The 20427-nt window shown below is 55.4% G+C and overlaps 4 protein-coding genes across 7 annotated transcripts in view; 1 reads left to right on the top strand and 3 right to left on the bottom strand.

Moving 5' to 3' along the window:
• Window positions 1-894, top strand: part of LOC105485953 (LUC7 like) — a 45393-nt gene extending 44499 nt beyond the window's left edge. For all 4 annotated transcript variants that reach the window (XM_071083760.1, XM_071083761.1, XM_071083763.1 and 1 more), the window contains one exon: window positions 537-894. In XM_071083760.1, the coding sequence (XP_070939861.1) occupies window positions 537-678 (142 nt within the window). In that variant the 3' untranslated portion in view covers window positions 679-894. The remainder of the gene's footprint in view (window positions 1-536) is intronic.
• An 8640-nt stretch (window positions 895-9534) lies between these two features.
• On the bottom strand, window positions 9535-10252 carry LOC105485926 (hemoglobin subunit theta 1). The gene is made up of 3 exons (XM_011748561.2): window positions 10134-10252; window positions 9844-10048; window positions 9535-9734 (listed from the first exon to the last, which is right to left on the bottom strand). The coding sequence occupies exons 1-3, from the start codon at window positions 10226-10228 to the stop codon at window positions 9606-9608; spliced, it is 429 nt and encodes a 142-aa protein (XP_011746863.1). The 5' UTR covers window positions 10229-10252; the 3' UTR covers window positions 9535-9605.
• Window positions 10253-13512: 3260 nt separating this feature from the next.
• Window positions 13513-14372, bottom strand: LOC139359789 (hemoglobin subunit alpha-1/2/3). Its single transcript, XM_071083759.1, has 3 exons — window positions 14217-14372; window positions 13895-14099; window positions 13513-13751 (listed from the first exon to the last, which is right to left on the bottom strand). Exons 1-3 carry the CDS (start codon window positions 14309-14311, stop codon window positions 13623-13625), a joined length of 429 nt encoding a protein of 142 aa, XP_070939860.1. The 5' UTR covers window positions 14312-14372; the 3' UTR covers window positions 13513-13622.
• Window positions 14373-18684: 4312 nt separating this feature from the next.
• On the bottom strand, window positions 18685-19544 carry LOC139359788 (hemoglobin subunit alpha-1/2/3). Its single transcript, XM_071083758.1, has 3 exons — window positions 19389-19544; window positions 19067-19271; window positions 18685-18923 (listed from the first exon to the last, which is right to left on the bottom strand). The coding sequence occupies exons 1-3, from the start codon at window positions 19481-19483 to the stop codon at window positions 18795-18797; spliced, it is 429 nt and encodes a 142-aa protein (XP_070939859.1). The 5' UTR covers window positions 19484-19544; the 3' UTR covers window positions 18685-18794.
• Window positions 19545-20427: the final 883 nt, after the last annotated feature.

Genomic DNA, 20427 nt, shown 5'->3' with positions numbered 1-20427 from the left:
TGGTGGGGATGGGGCTGGGCTCACACACAGGAGTAGGGCTGGGGGGTCGTGAATGGGACTCAGGTCTGGGAAGAAGCTAGAGGGCTGTGGAGGAGCTCACGCGGCTCCAGGTGATGCTGCAGGGACTGTACATGCACCAGCCTGCGCCCTGGGCCTGTGCACTGTCACGTCCGTACAGAGTGCCTGAGACTTATGTCCTCACCAGGCCCTGCTTACCTCTGTTTTTGTTTTTGATCTTTTTTTCCATTGTGTTTTTACGTAGTGTCATTTTCTGTGCGTATAGTGTTGTATTCTCCTTTGCACTGTTTATGTTACAGTGAAGGCTCTCCTTATTAAAAATCTTTGCAAAGGTCACTTTTTAATGGCTATTTAACACTCCATATGTGGTGGGCAAGTCTGGCTGGCCTCTAGGGGGTGTCCGGGTATAGGGGATGCATGGCCTTCCCTGGCCTGGTCTGCAGGTCCATTGTCGTACCTGAGCGGCCAGCAGAAGCGGGGCAGCAGCCTCCACTGAGCCTCTGGTTCCCATTTCCCAGGTTCTCCAGAGAGCGGGCATCCAGAGAGGAGTCCTGGGAGAGCGGGCGGAGCGAGCGAGGGCCCCCGGACTGGAGGCTTGAGAGCTCCAACGGGAAGATGGCTTCACGGAGGTCAGAAGAGAAGGAGGCCGGCGAGATCTGAACCCGTCTCCCGGGTGCTGTAAATAGTCTGATAAACGTTCACACAGTCTAAAATTACCCTTTATATTTGCTGAATACAACTCATCTTTTGTAGTTTAAAATTTCTATTGTTTTGGAGCTAGCTGTGAGTTTCTAGAATTGTACAGAGTTGCTCCTGTGTTCTGGGGTCGTGTTGAGTAGGAATAAATAAATCTGACGACTGCCTCCTGAGGCTGCAGTGGGGTCTGTGCTGTCTTCTGCTTAGAGGCTCTTCACTGTGACTCTGTGCCAGTGCCACCGTCGCCTCCCAGAAACCATGGCCTACTCGTGGGCCGTGTCTTGTCTTCTGGCATCCAGTAGATGGCAGGGCACTTCCTGTTCCCTGCACCTGACTGACGGGACCCAGGTGTGCATGCTGTTTGCTCATTCCCACACAACCTTCTGAGTGTCTGAGCTGCCTATCTCCAGTGGGGAGGAGGGAGGGGCTCCCGTTCTGCCTTCATTTATTTAGGAAAAGCTGTCTTGTCTGGTCAGCTGCTACCACAGCCTTAACTTGGGACTCAGGTGAGTTACATCGCACTTCCCCTTTTGAAGGTACTAGCACTAAACAGAGACCTATGGGGCTGGGCATAGTGACACATGCCTGTAGTCCCAGCTACTCTCAGAAGGCTGAGGCAGGAGGATCTCTTGAGCCCAGGAGGCTGAGGCAAACCTTGATTCCGCCACTGCACTGTAGCCTGGGTGACAGAGGAAAACCCTGTCTCAAAAAAAAAAAAGAAAAAAAAAAAGGTGGTTTGTCTCATGTCCCATGTGAGCTGATTATGTTACTCACCTCTCAGTTCTTTCTAATGTACCTGCTTTACATCAGTCAGATACCAAAATGAAGGGCCGGGTGCAGTGGCTCACGCTTGTAATCCCAGCACTTTGGGAGGCAGATCACTTGAGGTCACAAGTTTGAGACCAGCCTGGCCAACATGGTGAAACCCTGTCTCTATCCAAACTACAAAAATTAGCCGGATATGGTGGCGGACACCTGTAATCACAGCTACTTGGGAGGCTGAGACAGGAGAATCACTTGAACCCGGGAGCTGGAGGTTGCAGTGAGCTGAGATTGCATCCAGCCTGGGCGACAGCAAGCCTGTGTCTCAAAACATCACAGAAACCCAAAATGAAGCCCTTCTGAAAAGGGTAACTGCTAACTAATGTGTAGATGATGGGAGCTCCTTCCCTTTTTCACTTTGTGGGAGATTTTTTGGAGGGAATTCCTGAGGTTCCATTGTTAACACATAGTCATCCTCATCCGCTCTGTTTCTGCAGAGGTACAGATGCCACCCTTGAGCTGGTTGGCTCAGTGGGCACACACAGGTGCTGTGGGCTGGGTCTTTTCGCCACCAGTATCAAGATGTAGCTGGTGTCCCTGCTCTGGGCTCTCCTGCCACAGGCTGTCCCCTCCAGGAGGACAAATGGGTAGGTGGGCTGCTCTGCCAGCCCGTGACACAGGTCTTGCCCAGCCAGCCGTCTCCAAGGAAAGGAGGGTGGAAGGGGCCACCCTGCGCAGGAGTCACTTGGGATTGATGCTGTGCTTTGGAGTCATCACCCGTGTTGGTGTTCCTCAACTCACACCTTTTCCTGCACGTGGGACTCGGGTCCTTATTCAACACGTGAACTTTCCTCCTGTCTTCCGGGAGGGAGTGGCTGGGTCTGGGTTCCCTGTTCCCAAGCCCATGTTGTGGTCATGGCTGTGGCTGCCCGCGTGATGAGTGTTGGTTTGCACCCTGGGTTTCCTTGCGGCTTAAGCAGACAGCCTCACCCTCAGAGCCATTACTACTGTGAATCGTTTGGATCTTTTTCCATCTAGGCATACATTTGTATGTGTAGACAAATAGTTGGTTTTTGCCTTTTTCTTTTTTTTTTTGGTCAGGGCTTGGGGTTTACAGAAAAGGTGCTGTGCCCCTGGCCTTCAGTACTCACGTCCTGTCCCCTGTATCTGCTGATGACAGCTGAAGGGGACAGGTCCTCCTGGGATGCAGCATCAGTGTCCTCGGCTGTCCCTGGTAGCCTCATGCTGGTGCAGCCGTCCGGGGCACCAACCGTGCAGGGAGAGGTGCTCCTTCCTCTCTACCATGCAGGGACAGTCGGGTGGGTCTTAGTACACCTGCCAGGTGGTGCTGACCAAACTGAGCTTCGTGCCCCCAGTGCAGTTTTGCTGATACCACCCACGACAGCTCTTTCTCCCTCCCTTCTGTCTACTCCCAAATAACCCACACCAGGTTCTGCTGTCAGAGTCCGCTATAGGAGACCCACGTTTTTACTTTTTTCATCAATACAGTGAGTCCTTCCTTTCCACAGCAGTACCAGTAAATCTCGCTGAAGGTGGCTACTGGGAGGTATATGGGTCTGGAAGTGTATCCCTCCCATATGAAGAAGTCTGTAGTGTCAGGTGGAACAGGCCCTTGGCTCCACCCACAGGGTACCACCTTGGCCTGTAGCCCAGGCTGGAGGAGAACAGAAGAGAAGGGGGCCTCTCCAGAACATTTGGTGACTTTAAAAAAAAAAAAAAATTTTTTTTTTTTTTTGAGACAGAGTCTCGCTGTCTCCCAGACTGGAGTGTGGATGGTGTGATCTTGGCTCACTGCAACCACTGCCTCAGCCTCCTGACTAGCTGGGAATACAGGGGCCCACCACTATGCCTGGCTAATTTTTGTATTTTTAGTAGAGACGGTTTCAGCATCTTGACCAGGCTGGTCTTAGACTCCTGACCTCGTGATCCACCCGCCTCGGCCTCCTAAAATGCTGGGATCATAGCTGTAAGCCTCTGTGCCTGGCCAAAATTATTTATTTTGTTTTTGAGACGATCTTGCTTTGTCACCCATGCTGGAGTGCAGTGGTGCAGTCATGGCTCACTGCAGCCTTGAACTTCTGCACTCAGGTGTTCCTCCGGCCCCAGCCTCCAAGTAGCTGGGATATAGGCGTGCACTACCACACTTGGCTAATTTTTTATTTTTTTGTAGAGACAGGTCTGACTACGTTGCTCAGAATATTCTTGGGAACTCCTGGGCTCAAGCAGTCTTCCCACCTCAGCCTCTCAGAGCACTAGGATTACGGGTGTAAGTCACCGCAGCTGGCAGTGATTTTTTTTTTTTTTAAGGTAAATGGCTCTGTTTGGTAGGTGCTGTCAACGCTAAACTAGCTGGACAGGGGCTGGCCTGGTGCCACCTTTGCCTCCTGAACAGGGTCCCCTTGGGCTTGGGGAGCACATGGGCCTTGACTGAATCCCTGAGTAGGTTAAGGGTAGTCCTGGGGGGAGAAGAGGAGAATGTGGACGAGAGCTGAGGCCATTTCCTACCCCAGTATACAGCCATCATGGGACAGGCAGGTGCTGGAGCAGGCCGAGGACCCCTATCTGGGGTAGCATCCTTTGGTGGATGGGGTGGCAGCCTGGAGCCAGAGCCATGTTGGCCAGGATGGAACTTTTATTTATTTTTATTTTTTATTCATTTATTGTTTTTTGAGACAGAGTCTCACCCTGTCGCCCAGGCTGGAGTGCAGTGGCACAGATTTGGCTCACTGCAAGCTCTGCCTCCTGGGTTCACGCTTTTCTTCTGCCTCAGCCTCCCAAGTAGCTGGGACTACAGGTGCCCGCCATCACGCCCGGCTAGTTTGTTTGTTTCTTTGTTTGTTTTAGTAGAGATGGGGTTTCACTGTGTTCACCAGGATGGTCTCAATCTCCTGACCTCAAGATCCGCCCGCCTCGGCCTCCCAAAGTGCTGGGATTATAGGCGTGAGCCACCATGCCCGGCCAGGATGGAGTAAAGTGCGAATAAAACGTGCTGTTGTAACACTTTTTCAGTGTACAGTTCAATGGCCTGAAGTGTATCTGCATCGTTGTACAGCCTTCACCACCACCTGTGCAGGGGTGGCTTTGAAAAGGCAGAGTGCGGCCGGGCGTGGTAGCTCATGTCTGCAATCCCAGCACTTTCGGAGGCCGAGCCAGCCGGATCACAAGGTTAAGAGATTGAGACTGTCCTGGCCAACATGGTGAAACCCCATCTCTACTAAAACTATAAAAATGAGCCAGACGTGGTGGCAGGCACCTGTAATCCCTGCTACTCAGGAGGCTGAGGCAGGAGATCCACTTGAACCCGGGAGCTGGAAGTTGCAGTGAGCCAGGATTGCACAACTGCACCCCAGCCTGGGTGACAGAGCAAGACTCCGTCTCAAAAAAAAGAAAAAAAGGCAGAGTGCAAATTACCCTGGACTTGAGTGGACCGGTGAGTCTCCCCAACAGTGTGGAGGGCCCACAGCTGCTCCCCTAGATCTGCCCCTCTGGTTGGGTTCTGTACCCAGTGGGCTGAGCCCTTGAGCCAAGGCCAGCTCCCTCCAACCTCCACATCTCCAGGGAGGATGGAGTCTGGCTTTTCCAACTTCAGTGATGCTCCCGATGTAATCCGGCCCAAGAGGGTGTCCACACCTAGTTACAGGAGTCTGAGAGCCTGATGCTTCCCCAGGGCCCCTGAGCCTCCTGGGATCCAAGTGCTTGCTCCTGTGTGCAAGGGTGCAGCAGCTGTGGGTCCTGTGCTCTGGGAGCACACAGGATGATTGAGGTCAGACTGACTCGAGCTACCCCAAGGACAGAGAAACTAGAACGTAGACCCAACCTCGTGGTTCCCAGCAGAGGGGGACTCATGGGTGGGCTAGGGGACAGGTTTTCTTTTTTTTTTTTTTTTTAAGACGGAGTCTCGCTCTGTCACAAGGCTGGAGTGCAGTGGTGAGATCTCAGCTGACTCCAACCTCTGACTCTGGTTCAAGTGATTCTCCTGCCTCAGCCTCCCAAGTAGCTGGCATTACAGGCATGCATGACCATGCCCAGTTTTTATATTTTTAGTAGAGACGGGGTTTCAACATGTTGGCCAGAATGGTCTTGATCTCCTGACTTTGTGATCAGCCCGCCCTAGCCTCCCAAAGTGGTGGGATTACAGGCGTGAGCCATCATTCCCGGCATTTTTTTTTTTTTTGTGGAGATGGAGTCTTGCTCTGTTGCCCAGGCTGGAATGCAGTGGTGCAACCTTGGCTCACTGCAAGCTCCGCCTCCCGGGTTCCCGCCATTCTCCTGCCTCAGCCTCCCGAGTAGCTGGGACTACAGGTGCCCACCACCCCCCCACCGGCTAATTTTTTTGTATTTTTAGTAGAGATGGGGTTTCACCGTGTTAGCCGGGATGGTCTCGATCTTCTGACCTCGTGATCCACCCGCCTTGGCCTCCCAAAGTGTTGGGATTACAGGTGTGAGCCACCGCACCTGGCCCCAGCCTATTAAGTTTTAAAAAGATATCACTAATCAAATGTCAGCTCCCAACCATGAAGAGCAGTCAAGGGTGCAGGCACTGGCCCCCCACTGGTGAAACAAATGAAGGCAATTTTGGCAATATTACCCAAAAGCCATAACCGTGGGCACACTTACCCCAGAAATTCCACATCTGTAAACATCCCTCCAGGAAGTGATGTATGTGTATACAATTTTAGCTATAAATATTCACAGCAAGGTTTTCTGCAAAGTTTTCTTTTCTTTTTTTTTTTTTTTTTTTTTTGAGGCAGAGTCTCGCTCTGCTGCCCAGGCTGGAGTGCAATGGCCGGATCTCAGCTCACTGCAAGCTCCGCCTCCCAGGTTCACGCCATTCTCCTGCCTCAGCCTCCCGAGTAGTTGGGACTACAGGCGCCCGCCACCGCGCCCGGCTAATTTTTTGTATTTTTAGTAGAGACGGGGTTTCACCGTGTTAGCCAGGATGGTCTCGATCTCCTGACCTCGTGATTCGCCCGTCTCGGCCTCCCAAAGTGCTGGGATTACAGGCTTGAGCCACTGCGCCCGGCCAAAATTTTCAAAACTAGACAGACACAAATGAAAAATCACCCCCAACTGCTTTCCTTTTCTGGGATTATATCAAGTGGTGACAATTGCCTTCTCTATCCCTGTAGTCCCACACACATGGAAGACTGCTGCCAATATTTGGTATCTATTTTCAAGTTTTATTGTGGTTATGTTAATATAAAAATTGATTTATGCTTTACATATTGACTGTGGCATGATCTGTTATATGAAGGTCCTGGCATTTCTCTTTGTCTGTGCTCAGACTGACCTAATTCTCTGTGATGGGTCCACAGCATTCCCTTGTGACTCTATCGTAATTTAATCTGTCTCCTGTTAATGAATATATTGGTTGTGCATCATATTTTTTTTTTTTAATTTTTTTTGAGACGGAGTCTAGTTCTGTCACCAGGCTGGAGTGCAGTGGCGGGGTCTTAGTTCACTGCATCCTATACCTCCCAGTTCAATTGATTCTCCTGCCTCAGCTTCCCAAGTAGCTGGGATTATGGCACATGTTGCCACGCCCAACGAAGCTTTGTATTTTTAGTAGAGACAGGCTTTCACCCTGTTGTCTAGGATGGTCTTGACCTCCTGACATTGCGATCCACCCACCTCACCCTCCCAAAGTGCTGAGATTACAGACGTGACCCGGTTTTTTGTTTTTTGTTTTTTTTTTTTGAGACGGGGTCTCACTGTGTCACCCAGGCTGGAGTGCAGGGGCACGATCATAGCTCACTGCAGCCTTACCAAGTGATTCTCCCACCGCAGTGTCCTGAATAGCTGGGACTACAGGCACATGCCACCACGCCTGGCTAATTTTTAAAGTTGTAGAGACAGGGTCTCCCTATATTGCCCAGGCTGGTCTCAAACTCCTGGGCTGAAGCAGTCTTCCCACCTGAGCCTCTCCAAGTGCTGGGAGTACAGGTGTGGGCTACCGTGTGCCCAGCTAGGTGCATGTCTTTGAACATCACTGCAGATGTCCATTGGCCTTTGGTCCATCTGAGTTGCCTGTCTTCTGGCTTTTCTGTTAGGTTGATGGACTAGAAAGGGATAGGGAGTATAGGGCCAGAAGAAAGATAATTTGGAGATCTATCTGGTTTTTGTTGTTGTTGTTGTTTTTTTTCCTGAGACGGAGTCTTGCTCTGTTGCCCAGGCTGGTGTGCAGTGGCTTGATTTCAGCTCACTGTAATCTGCCTCCCTGGTTTAAGTGATTCTCCTGCCTCAGCCTCCTGAATAGCTGGGATTACAGGTGCCCACCACCACGCCCAGCTAATTTTTGTATTTTTAGTAGAGAAGGGGTTTCACCATGTTGCCCAGGCTGGTCTCAAAACTCCTGACCTCAGGTGATCCACCTACCTCTGCCTCCCAAAGTGCTGGGATTACAGGCATGAGCCACCATGCCTGGCCCGGAGATCAAATGTAGTAGAGATAACCTTTATCTGCCACATGTATATTTTCTTCAGCTCCTCCCCTCCCCTTTTTTTTTTTGAGATAGAGTCTCGCTTTGTTTCTCAGGCTGGAGTGCAGTGGTGTGATCTCTGCTCACCGCAGCCTCCGCCTTCTGGGTTCAAGCCATTCTCCTGCCTCAGCCTCCTGAAGCTGGGATTACAGGTGCACACCACCACACCCAGCTAATTTTTGTATTTTTAGTAAACACGGGGTTTCACCATGTTACCCAGGCTGGTCTCGAACTTGTGGCCTCAGGTGATCTGCTTACCTTGGCCTCCGGAGTGCTGGGATTACAGGCATGAACCACTGCGCCTGGCCTGTCCACTTCTCAGTGTCACCTTGAGAATACTATTTCTGAGGAAAAGCATCTCTACATGTGCCTAGAAAGACTGGAACAGCCGGGCGCGGTGGCTCACGCCTGTAATCCCAGCACTTTGGGAGGCTGAGACGGGCGGATCATGAGGTCAGGAGATGGAGACCATCCTGGACAACATGGTGAAACCCCGTCTCTACTAAAAATACAAAAAATTAGCTGGGCGAGGTGGCGGGCGCCTGTAGTCCCAGCTACTCGGGAGGCTGAGGCAGGAGAATGGTGTGAACCCGGGAGGTGGAGCTTGCAGTGAGCCGAGATCAGGCCACTGCACTCCAGCCTGGGTGACAGAGCTAAACTCCGTCTCAAAAAAAAAAAGACTGGAACAGCTACGCATTAAATGTTAGGGGTCTGGGTGGGGCCTGTCTCTGTCCCGTGTGTGTGTGTGTGTGTGTGTATGTCTATGTCTGTGTTACACATGTGCTGTTGGATGTGACAGCCGTGTCCTGTTCTTGTTTACACATAACACAGTTTGCCACGTGTCAAGTGGGAGCTGAAGGATGTGCTGCACCCATTCCTGGACCTGGGATACACAGGAAGGTGCAGCAAGCGTTGTTTTCGGAAGTTCTACAATGACCATGACTGGTTTTATGTGGACAAATATAAAAAAGAAGGCCTAGCTTCCCTCTCCGTAGTGGTGTCGGGTGAAGGCAGGGGTCTGGGTCGGCTCCTGGTCCACCTTGCCTGCTACGTGGCTAGGTGCTGGGGCTGGTCCCACCTCCCCCACCACAACGCCCCCGGCACCCCAGGTGCCCAATTCCAGGCCACAGCTGTGGAGCCATTAGCGGGCTGGGCGTTGCGCAGGTACCGACTCGCGCCGGGAGGGGGCGCTGTTCCCTAACCTGTTCGGAGTGGGCCCCGGGACCTGACGCCGCCCGCGCGCCTTCACGCTGCAGGTGCGGAGTTCTCGCAGTGGGCCTGGGCCGCGTGCTTGACCTGGAGTGGGGAGGACGAAGCCAGCCACCCTGGGGATGGGCAGAGTCGGCCGTCCTCCCAGCCCCTACCTGCCACTGCACTTGGGAGGGTCAGGCCGCACACAGGTCGGTGCCCCCGTGGCCGAGGCCCCAAACCTGCTGGGGGTGGGACGAGGCGCGCCTGGATCTGGGCACTGGGGGTGCGCCCCAGACCCTCGCTTTTCCTTGGGGCGGGGCGGCGCCTTGTTCTCGCGTCCTGCCTTTGAGAGAGCACGGCAAGAAGGCTGCACCTTGGGGAGGCTTTACTCATACACGGGGAAGATCGCCTGGGGGTCACACGGCCACCCACCCACAGTTCAGCGGTACTCGGAAGCCAGCGCAGAGATCACGTGGCTCAGGAACTTGTCCAGCGACGCCTGCAGCGCCGGGCTGAAGTCTCCGGGGTAGTGCCGGGCGAGGGTCACCAGCAGGCAGTGGCCCAGGAGCTGCGGCGAGCACGCAAGGCTCACTTGCCTGCACCCGCCCCACATGCCCCCCGCACCCGCCCCGCCGGAGCCCTCCCGAGAACAGGGGCCCAGCACGGCAGCCGCTCACCGGGAAGTTAGCTGGGTCCACTCGCAGCTGGCAAGCGTGCAGATGGCTCAGAGCGGACAGCGCGCGGGGTAGGTCGTCTAGGCGCTCCACGGCGAGGCTCAGCGCGTCCGCCACCTTCTGGCCGTGTGCTCTGACCTGGGCGGAGCCGGGGCTCAGGTCTAGGTGGGAGAAGTAGGTCTTCGTGGCGGGGAAGGCCAGGAAGGTCCTGCGAGAGGAAAGGCGGTGAGGCGCGTCCAGGGGGCTTGGGGAGGCAGGGCCTCGGAGGGCGGGGGCGCCCAGCCTCGCCGCACCTCTCCAGGGCCTCAGTAGCGTAGACACCGACGTTGCTGCCCAGTTTCTTCCACAGGGCGCGCACCAGCGCCCGGTCCTCCGCGGACAGCGCCATTCCCGCGCTGGAACCCACCGCGCCCTGCGCCCGCGCTGCGCCTGCGCGGACCGGCCAGGGGTTCCCGCGGCCACCAGGGGGCGCCGCGCTGCAGCCTCGCCACCCTGGGGTGCAGGGCCTGGTCCCGGATCCCGGGACCGCGCGGCCTCCATCTCCGACTGCTCCGACCCGGGGAACTCTGAATCGCCCTGGATCCAAGGCCCCCGCGTCTTAGGTGTTCACCGTGTAGTTTTTAGTCTCCGCTAAAAACACAAAAATTGGCCGGGTGCGGTGAGTGCGGTGGCGCGATTTCGGCTCACGGCAACCTCCGCCTCCCAGGTTCAAGCGATTCTCCTGCCTCAGCCTTCCGAGTAGCTGGGATTACAGGCGCCGCCACCACACCTGGCCAATTTTGTATTTTTAGTAGAAACACGGTTTCACCATGTTGGTCAGGCTGATCTCAAACTCCTGACCTCAGGTGATCCGCCTCGTCCTCCCAAAGTTCTGGGATTACAGGCGTGAACCACCGCGCCCGGCCCTATGTATTATTATAACACTGAATTTCGGCATGGATTTGTCATTGGAAGTGAGTTCATTCTGCCTCTTGAGTCTATTGTGACCCTTGCCCGAGTCTATTTTCTCATTTATTATATAAAATGAGGGTGAAAATTTCTTCTCAGATTGTGAGAATTAAACGGATAACAACTGTCAGGTGCCTGACTCGTAGCAGTGTTTCTTCAGGGCAGTGAACGTTTACTGAGTGCCTGGGATATTACCCAAGAATAATAGTAAATGCGTATGCAACACTCACTGTGCTGTACCCCTTATAGCTTTCTTGTTTTAAAAACATTGTGCTAAAATCGACATAAATTATCATTTTAGCCATTTTTCAGGTGTAAAATTTGGTGATACTAAGAACATTTACAATGTTATGCAACCATCACCACTATCTAGGTCAGAGCTTTTTCATCATCCCAAACGCCAGCTCTGTACTCATTAACAGTAACTCTGGGCCGGGCGCGGTGGCTCAAGCCTGTAATCCCAGCACTTTGGGAGGCCGAGACGGGCGGATCAGGAGATCGAGACCATCCTGGCTAACACGGTGAAACCCCGTCTGTACTAAAAAATGCAAAAAACTAGCCGGGTGAGGCGGCGGGCGCCTGTAGTCCCAGCTACTCAGGAGGCTGAGGCAGGAGAATGGCGGGAACCCGGGAGGCGGAGCTTGCAGTGAGCTGAGATCGCGCCACTGCACTCCAGCCTGGGCGACAGAGTGAGATTCCGTCTCAAAAAACAAAACAAAACAAAACAAAACAAAAAAAAAACACTAACTCTGGCCCCGGCAGCCACTAATCTGCTTTTGGTTCCTATGGATTTGGCTGTAGTGGATATTGCATATAGATGGAGTCATGCAATATGTGACCTTTGGTGTCTGGCTTCTTGTCAAATATTTTCAAGGTGCAGCTACATCCTATCAGTGCTTCATTTCTTTTTATGGCCAAATAATATTCCCTTGTATGTATAGACCACCACGTTTTATTTACCCATTCATCTACTGATGTATAATTTTTATAACTTTTTCTTTTTGAGATGGAGCTTCGCTCTTGTTGCCCAGTCTAGAGTGCAATGGTGTGATCGCGCATCACCGCAACCTCTGCCTCCTGAGTTCAAGTGATTCTCCTGCCTCAGCCTCCCGAGTAGCTGGGATTACAGGCATGTGCCACCACACCCGGCTAATTTTTTGTATTTTTGGTAGAGATGGGGTTTCACCATATTGGCCAGGCTGGTCTCAAACTCCTGACCTTGTGATCTGCCTGCCTTGGCCTCCCAAAGTGCTGGGATTACAGGCGTGAGCCACCGTGCCCAGCTGCTGGGCTAATTTATTTTATTTTATTTATTTATTTTGAGACGGAGTTTCGCTCTTGTTGCCCAAGCTGGAGTGCAATTGCGCAATCTTGACTCACTGCAACCTCTGCCTACCAAAGTGCTGGGTTTACAGGCATGAGTCATCGCACCCGGCCAATTTTTGTGTTTTTAGTAGAGACAGGGTTTCACCATGTTGGCTAGGCTGGTCTTGAACCCCTGACTTCAGGTGATCCACCTGCCTCAGCCTCCCAAAGTGCTACAATTACAGGCATGAGCCACCATGCCCGGCCAATTTTTATAATTTTTTCTTAGGCTTAGTCAACTGAAGCAGCAGGAGTGGAGAAGAAAACAATAAATTTATAACTGATTCTGATCAATTAATTGTAAACACTGCTGCACTCCAACCAGCCCACTGATGTACATTTGACATATTTCTACCTTTAGGTCAGACCTCCATTCTTCCTGATGAAATAATGAAGACACTATCTTCCTGAGAGTTGATACTGTACCCACAGGCTATGGAAAGGACATCACAAACGCAGGCAGAGGGCCTGCCATAGGTATTTACCAAGGGCAATTCATGGGCTTAGGGAAGAAAAGATATTGCTATCAGTTGAGGGCCAGGGCTTTGTGGCTGCGATGTCTGGGAACCCTCCCTCTGATACCCCAGGCACTGAGAGCCTGCTCAGCAAAGAGAAAATACGCTGCAGGGAGGAGGGACCTTATAGCCAGGACTCCGTGGCCCGGCTCTCCTCTCCAGTCACAATGGGACAGGCTCCCCAGCCTCAGGGGAGCTGAGTGGCTGCTGAGCTGAGCCCTGAGCTGGGCCCAGAGATGACCTCCTGACCTCGCCAGCCCCAGGGCATCAGTGTCTAGATCCTTGTGAGCATCCTAGGATGGCCTGGGGGTGAAAGGGGAACCCCTATTGAATTGTCTGGGGCCTGCGGTTGCGCCCCTCACCCCTGATTTCATCTAAACTGTGCCCGTATCTGGGAGGTTTTCCGGAGACTAGTGGGGACAATGGGGGATCAATGCAGCCGCGCTGGAGTGGGACTTTCCTAACCTACCCACCACCCATATCTGGGAGGACCTCTGGGAAACCAGTGAGGTCTCAGGCAGAAAGCAGCCAGTTCTTGGCACAAGAGTGCCTAGAAATGTAAAGATGGATACATTCATTATTTCAACAAACCTGCATTGAATCTGAAAGGCCTGGGAATAAAACTCAGGAAAGAGCAAATGCATCCTCAAAGCACTCTAGGATCCAGCGGTTTTCCAGTTGGACTTTGCGATGGCTCAACTTCCTTCCTCTCTCCCCTCCTCCCGCCCCTGCCCTTTCCTACCCTATCCAGCTGCAGAGAGGTCCTAGCCATGTGTGTCCCAGCTGCTGTCCATGCCCATCCCTGGCACCTTCGCTGAGGGAAGAAACTCAGGCACATACAGGCTGCCGCCCACTCAGACTTTATTCAAAGACCAGGAAGGGCCGGTGCAAGGAGGGGAGGAGGGCCTGGCGGGAGGCCCAAGGGGCAAGAAGCATGACCACCGAGGCTCCAGCTTAACGGTATTTGGAGGTCAGCACGGTGCTCACAGAAGCCAGGAACTTGTCCAGGGAGGCGTGCACCGCAGGGGTGAACTCGGCGGGGAGGTGAGCGGCCAGAGTCACCAGCAGGCAGTGGCTCAGGAGCTGTGCAGAGAAGAGGGTCAGTGGGGCCGAGGGCCCGCAGCCGCCGCCTGCGCTGCACCTCCCGCAACCCGCGGGATGCTCTGCCCTGCGAGGAAGGCGCCATCTCGCCCCTCGACCCAGATCGCTCCCGGCTCGCCGCTCACCTTGAAGTTGACCGGGTCCACCCGAAGCTTGTGCGCGTGCAGGTCGCTCAGCGCGGACAGCGCGTGGGGCATGTCGTCCACGTGCCCCACGGCGAGGGTCAGCGCGTCGGCCACCTTCTTGCCGTGGTCCTTAACCTGGGCAGAGCCGTGGCTCAGGTCGAAGTGGGGGAAGTAGGTCTTGGTGGTGGGGAAGGACAGGAACATCCTGCGGGGAGAAGCAGAGTGAGGGGTGGGGTTTGGGTCCGGGGCCAGGACGGTTGCGGGTGGCCGGTGGGTGAAGCCGGGCGAGGAGCCCGGGTCGGAGCAGGGGAGGGAGCCTCACCTCTCCAGGGCCTCCGCACCATACTCGCCAGCGTGCCCGCCGACCTTACCCCAGGCGGCCTTGACGTTGGTCTTGTCGGCAGGAGACAGCACCATGGTGGGTTCTTTCTGAGTCTGTGGGGACCAGAAGAGTGCCGGGCAGCCAGCGCGCCAGGGTTTATGCTCCGGGCACGCCCGGCAGGGCGGTGCTCATTGGCTGGCGCGGAGCCCGGGGCGCGGCCTGGACCGCAGGGGAGTCCCGGACAGGGCGGCTTGGCCTCCGCTGGGGGCGCACACGGGACGGGGGCCGGGACGTCTCCACCCTCCACCCGCCGCTCCACTCCCGCCCGTCCAGCTCGCCAGGAAGCAGGGCGGTCGCGACGCTGGGCGAGGGGGCCGGCCCGTTGGGGTCGGGCGCTGTCGGCTCTTCCACCCCGGAGCGCAGCGCCACCCTTTTCTTTGGGGCGCCCGAGCGTCCCTAGTGAGGGAGAAAGTCAGCCCGCACCCCCGCCCCGGCCTGGCACGCGCTGGACGCGCGTCAGCTCCAGCGGGATCAGGGAACACGCGGGCGAGCGAGTGTGAGCCGGGAGGCTTCGCCCAATCCGGGGCGGAGAGGAATGCGCGCACCCGGACGCCCTGGCCCATAGGAACGCAAAAGAATTTCCGCGCAGAGTCCGTCCTCCTCTCCAGTCTCGCTCCCTCCAACTCCCTTTCCCTCTGGCGATAGTCACTAGTGTGCTTGAGTGACAGGCATCAGGAAGGAACAAATACCAGGACGCAAAAAGCACGGGGCTGGGCTCCGTGCAGGTTCAGACTCCTCTAGGGGGTTGTGGGGTGACGCGTGAGGGTGGTGGGTGCTGGCTAAGCCCCAGGTCATGGACTCACAGTGGGACCCTGTGCAGTTTGTGTGACTGACTTTCCCACTGGCCTAGAGGTCGTGGTTCACTGTGACACCCCCATCTCTCCAAATGCTCTGATGGAAGACTTGCTAGGTAAATAGTTGTGAAACAAGTAAATAAAACAACAGCCAGAACCGCCTGGAGCATTGAGCGTCCTCTGGGAGGTAGGCAGTCCTCTAACCATCACACAAGTACACACAGAGGTGCAAACCTCATCACAGGCCCTGAGGAACTCTGGAGGTGTGGACCAGGCATTCAAGGGGACCAGGATTAGTATGGGGGCTTCCTGGAGGAGGTGAGACTTAAGGATATGTACTAGGTGGAGGAGGTAGAGGAGGGAGGAGGCTTGGCTCAGGGAGGAGAAGGGACAGAGGAGACAAGGCCCCTGTGGTTGGAGAATGGAGGTGGGGAGATGGGGGGTGATGGTGCCGGCCAGCTCCTGCAGGGTGAGGAAGGAAGGAGTGGACTTCTGGGGAAGGGTGAGAGGTGCAGGAGTGCCAGTGAGTGCATCCTTGCTCATGAAAAGTGATTTTTTAGAGGGAATGGTACTGAGGAGAAAACAGCCTGAGGAATCACTGATAAGTCATTTCCTGGGGGTCTGGCAGAAGACCTCGCTTTGGAGAGTGTGTCAGCTGGGCACCCTTCAGCCTGCCCCCTGCCCCGTCCCCCCAAGACCCTTACTCAGGTCCCGCTCTGGATGTCCAGGAGCCTTGAGCAGAGAAGGAAGTAGCTCCCACCAGCTTAGCAATGGTTGGCCCATTGGATCTTCTCATTTCCCCTCCCTGTCTGCCACCCTCTTCTGACTCTGCCCACAGCCTGAAGGAAAGAAAAAAAATGATAAGATGTGGGGGCTTTTTTTTTTTGAGATGGAGTTTCGCTCTTGTTGTCCAGCCTGGAGTGCAGTGGTGTGATCTCAGCTCACTGCAACCTCCGCCTCCTGGGTTCAAGTGATTCTCCTGCCTCAGCCTCCTGAGTAGCTGGGATTACAGGCTTGGGCCATCACGCCAGGCTAATTTTGTATTTTTAGTAGAGACGTGGTTTCTACATGTTGGTCAGGCTGGTCTCGAACTCCCGACCTCAAGTGATCCGCCCATCTCAGCCTCCCAAAGTGCTGGGATTACAGGCATGAGCCACCACACCCTCCTTTTTGTTTTGTTTTGCTTTTTTTGAGATGTGGGAACTTAAAGTCACCAAAGACCCCTTACCTCAGGCCTGGGACAACCCCTTCTTTTTTTTTTTTTTTTTTTGAGACGGAGTCTCGCTCTGTCGCCCAGGCTGGAGTGCGGTGGCGTGATCTCGGCTCACTTCAATCTCCGCCTCCCAGGTTTACGCCATTCTCCTGCCTCAGCCTCCGGAGTAGCTGGGACTACAGGCGTCCGCCAACTCGCCCGGCTAGTTTTTTGTATTTTTTTTAGTAGAGACGGGGTTTCACCGTGTTAGCCAGGATGGTCTCGATCTCCTGACCTCGTGATCTGCCCGTCTCGGCCTCCCAAAGTGCTGGGATTACAGGCTTGAGCCACCGCGCTCGGCCAGCTCCTACATCTTAATAAGAAAAGACAAATGACTTATGAGGACAAATACAAAGGATCATAACCAGAAATAATAGAAATAATCGATGAGGCCAGGTGAGGTGGCTAACTCCTGTAATCCCAGCACTTTCGGAGGCCGAGACAGGCAGATTAACTGAGGCTAACATAGTGAAATCCCATCTCTACTAAAAATAAAAATAATTAGCCAGGTGTGGTGGCCTGCGCCTGTAGTCCCAGCTACTTAGGAGGCGGAGGCAGGAGAATCACTTCAACCCAGGAGGTGGAGGTTCTAGTGAGCCAAGATCGCACCACTGCACTCCAGCCTGGGTGACAGAGCGAGGCTCCATCTCAAAAACCGAAACGAAATGAAAAGTAATAATTAGTGAAACTGTGGAATGGCACAGAGCTGAATGAAGTGGCTGAAAGTGATATAGGGGAGACAGTTCACTGAGAATAGGAAGTTGTACACAGGTATCTACAGTATGATGGTATTTTTGCCCAAAAAGAGGGCCTGCAGCAGTAGTTGTAGTTGTAGCTGTTCCCTCTCAGCACAGGATCGGGCCTGTGGGCTGAGTCCCAAACCTTTCACTGTGGTCTCTTGGGGGTGGGGGTGAGGAGACAGGAAAGAGAGACTCTCTCCTACTTTAAGTAACACAAGAAAGGGTGTGTGTGTGTGTGTGTGAAAGCAGGGATGGATTTTAGTTTATTTTTTTAAGTGTTTATGCTTAAATAACAATGCTCTGGGCTGTAAGGCAGAGGAAGAGTGGATGGAGAGGGGGAGGGAACTCCCCAACAATTCAGAGGTCCATGTCCAGAAGAAAAGTGATGACGGGGCCCTCTCCGCCCTCCCCAAAGCTTGATCCAGTACTGTGAGTGTGGAGGGGGACGCTTGCTCTGGGACAGGAGCTGGGCTGGAAGTGCTGCTCATGTTCTTAGGAGGGCTGAGAGCCAGATGGGCTGAGCAACTTCCCAGCATGGATTCCAGGACTTCAGCACCGGGGACAGGGACGTTTCCAGAAGTTGCTGGCAGCACGGGAAGCAGAAGCACCAGGAAGTCCCAGAGGCCCTGGGTGGGGCAATTAGCTGGGGGCTCAGAGCTGGGCACACAGTGAGTTTTGAAAGCACCTTATAAAGTGCAGGAGAAGTGCAGGAGTGAGGCCGCAAGGTACTCTGCTGAAGAGTCTCCCCAGGTGTAGGCTGCCGGCTGTGAGCATCGCAGCCCCTTCCCCCTTCCCCACTGACTGGGCTGCTGTGGGAGGGTTCCCATGACAGACGACGTGTGGGTAGGGCCAGCGCCCTCACTCCAGACACCTACCCTCTCCAGACACCTACCCTCTGGCAGGAAGGGGTGGGAATGAGAGAAATGTTCAGGCACCTGCACTTGCATTGGGAACAGCCTATTTTGCTAGTTTGTTTTGTCTCGTCTTGTTTTGATGGAGAGTGTATGTGTAAGTTCAACCAGGGAGATTTCAAAGGAGGGTGGCAATGCTGGGACTCCCTGAGAAGAACCCTGGAGGCCTCTCTTCCGCAGCTCCTGAGTCACTGCCTGCAGGCCTGGCACCTCTCAGGACAGGGACAGGCTCAGCACCTTCTCTTGAGCAGGCCCATCTCAGCTTCCCCTCCCATGCTCCCTGCAGTTCTCCCTCCCCAACCCCATGCAGCTGCGGAGAGGTTCTTTTTTTTTTTTTTTTTTTTTGAGACTGAGTCTGGCTCTGTCGCCCAGGCTGGAGTGCAGTGGCCGGATCTCAGCTCACTGCAAGCTCCGCCTCCCGGGTTTACGCCATTCTCCTGCCTCAGCCTCCGGAGTAGCTGGGACCACAGGCGCCCGCCACCTCGCCCGGCTAGTTTTTTGTATTTTTAGTAGAGACGGGGTTTCACCGTGTTAGCCAGGATGGTCTCGATCTCCTGACCTTGTGATCCGCCCGTCTCAGCCTCCCAAAGTGCTGGGATTACAGGCTTGAGCCACCGTGCCCGGCTAACGGAGAGGTTCTTGGTCAGAAACAGGAAAATACCCCGATGGCTGGCACATTCAGGGAGAGAGAGAACCCAGGCACACACAGGCTGCCGCCCACTCAGACTTTATTCAAAGACCAGGAAGGGCCGGTGCAAGGAGGGGAGGAGGGCCTGGCGGGAGGCCCAAGGGGCAAGAAGCATGACCACCGAGGCTCCAGCTTAACGGTATTTGGAGGTCAGCACGGTGCTCACAGAAGCCAGGAACTTGTCCAGGGAGGCGTGCACCGCAGGGGTGAACTCGGCGGGGAGGTGAGCGGCCAGAGTCACCAGCAGGCAGTGGCTCAGGAGCTGTGCAGAGAAGAGGGTCAGTGGGGCCGAGGGCCCGCAGCCGCCGCCTGCGCTGCACCTCCCGCAACCCGCGGGATGCTCTGCCCTGCGAGGAAGGCGCCATCTCGCCCCTCGACCCAGATCGCTCCCGGCCCGCCGCTCACCTTGAAGTTGACCGGGTCCACCCGAAGCTTGTGCGCGTGCAGGTCGCTCAGCGCGGACAGCGCGTGGGGCATGTCGTCCACGTGCCCCACGGCGAGGGTCAGCGCGTCGGCCACCTTCTTGCCGTGGTCCTTAACCTGGGCAGAGCCGTGGCTCAGGTCGAAGTGGGGGAAGTAGGTCTTGGTGGTGGGGAAGGACAGGAACATCCTGCGGGGAGAAGCAGAGTGAGGGGTGGGGTTTGGGTCCGGGGCCAGGACGGTTGCGGGTGGCCGGTGGGTGAAGCCGGGCGAGGAGCCCGGGTCGGAGCAGGGGAGGGAGCCTCACCTCTCCAGGGCCTCCGCACCATACTCGCCAGCGTGCCCGCCGACCTTACCCCAGGCGGCCTTGACGTTGGTCTTGTCGGCAGGAGACAGCACCATGGTGGGTTCTTTCTGAGTCTGTGGGGACCAGAAGAGTGCCGGGCAGCCAGCGCGCCAGGGTTTATGCTCCGGGCACGCCCGGCAGGGCGGTGCTCATTGGCTGGCGCGGAGCCCGGGGCGCGGCCTGGACCGCAGGGGAGTCCCGGACAGGGCGGCTTGGCCTCCGCTGGGGGCGCACACGGGACGGGGGCCGGGACGTCTCCACCCTCCACCCGCCGCTCCACTCCCGCCCGTCCAGCTCGCCAGGAAGCAGGGCGGTCGCGACGCTGGGCGAGGGGGCCGGCCCGTTGGGGTCGGGCGCTGTCGGCTCTTCCACCCCGGAGCGCAGCGCCACCCTTTTCTTTGGGGCGCCCGAGCGTCCCTAGTGAGGGAGAAAGTCAGCCCGCACCCCCGCCCCGGCCTGGCACGCGCTGGACGCGCGTCAGCTCCAGCGGGATCAGGGAACACGCGGGCGAGCGAGTGTGAGCCGGGAGGCTTCGCCCAATCCGGGGCGGAGAGGAATGCGCGCACCCGGACGCCCTGGCCCATAGGAACGCAAAAGAATTTCCGCGCAGAGTCCGTCCTCCTCTCCAGTCTCGCTCCCTCCAACTCCCTTTCCCTCTGGCGATAGTCACTAGTGTGCTTGAGTGACAGGCATCAGGAAGGAACAAATACCAGGACGCAAAAAGCACGGGGCTGGGCTGCATGCAGGTTCAGACTCCTCTACCCGGGGTTGTGGGGTGACGCGTGGGGGTGGTGGGTGCTGGACTCACAGTGGGACCCTGTGCATTTTGTGTGACTGACTCTCCCACTGGCCTGGAGGTCGTGGTTCACTGTGACACCCCCAGTCTCTCCAAATGCTCTGATGGAAGACTCGCTAGGTAAATAGTGGTTGTAAACAGATAAACAAACTTGGCTCTGGGAGGGGAGAGGACGGGGAAGAGGTCCTCTGTGGTTGCAGAATT

Source organism: Macaca nemestrina, chromosome 18 (genome assembly GCF_043159975.1).
Source record: "Macaca nemestrina isolate mMacNem1 chromosome 18, mMacNem.hap1, whole genome shotgun sequence".
NCBI lineage: Eukaryota > Metazoa > Chordata > Mammalia > Primates > Cercopithecidae > Macaca > Macaca nemestrina.
Note: the sequence above shows the minus strand (reverse complement) of the source record. Positions and strands in the feature narration are given on the sequence as shown.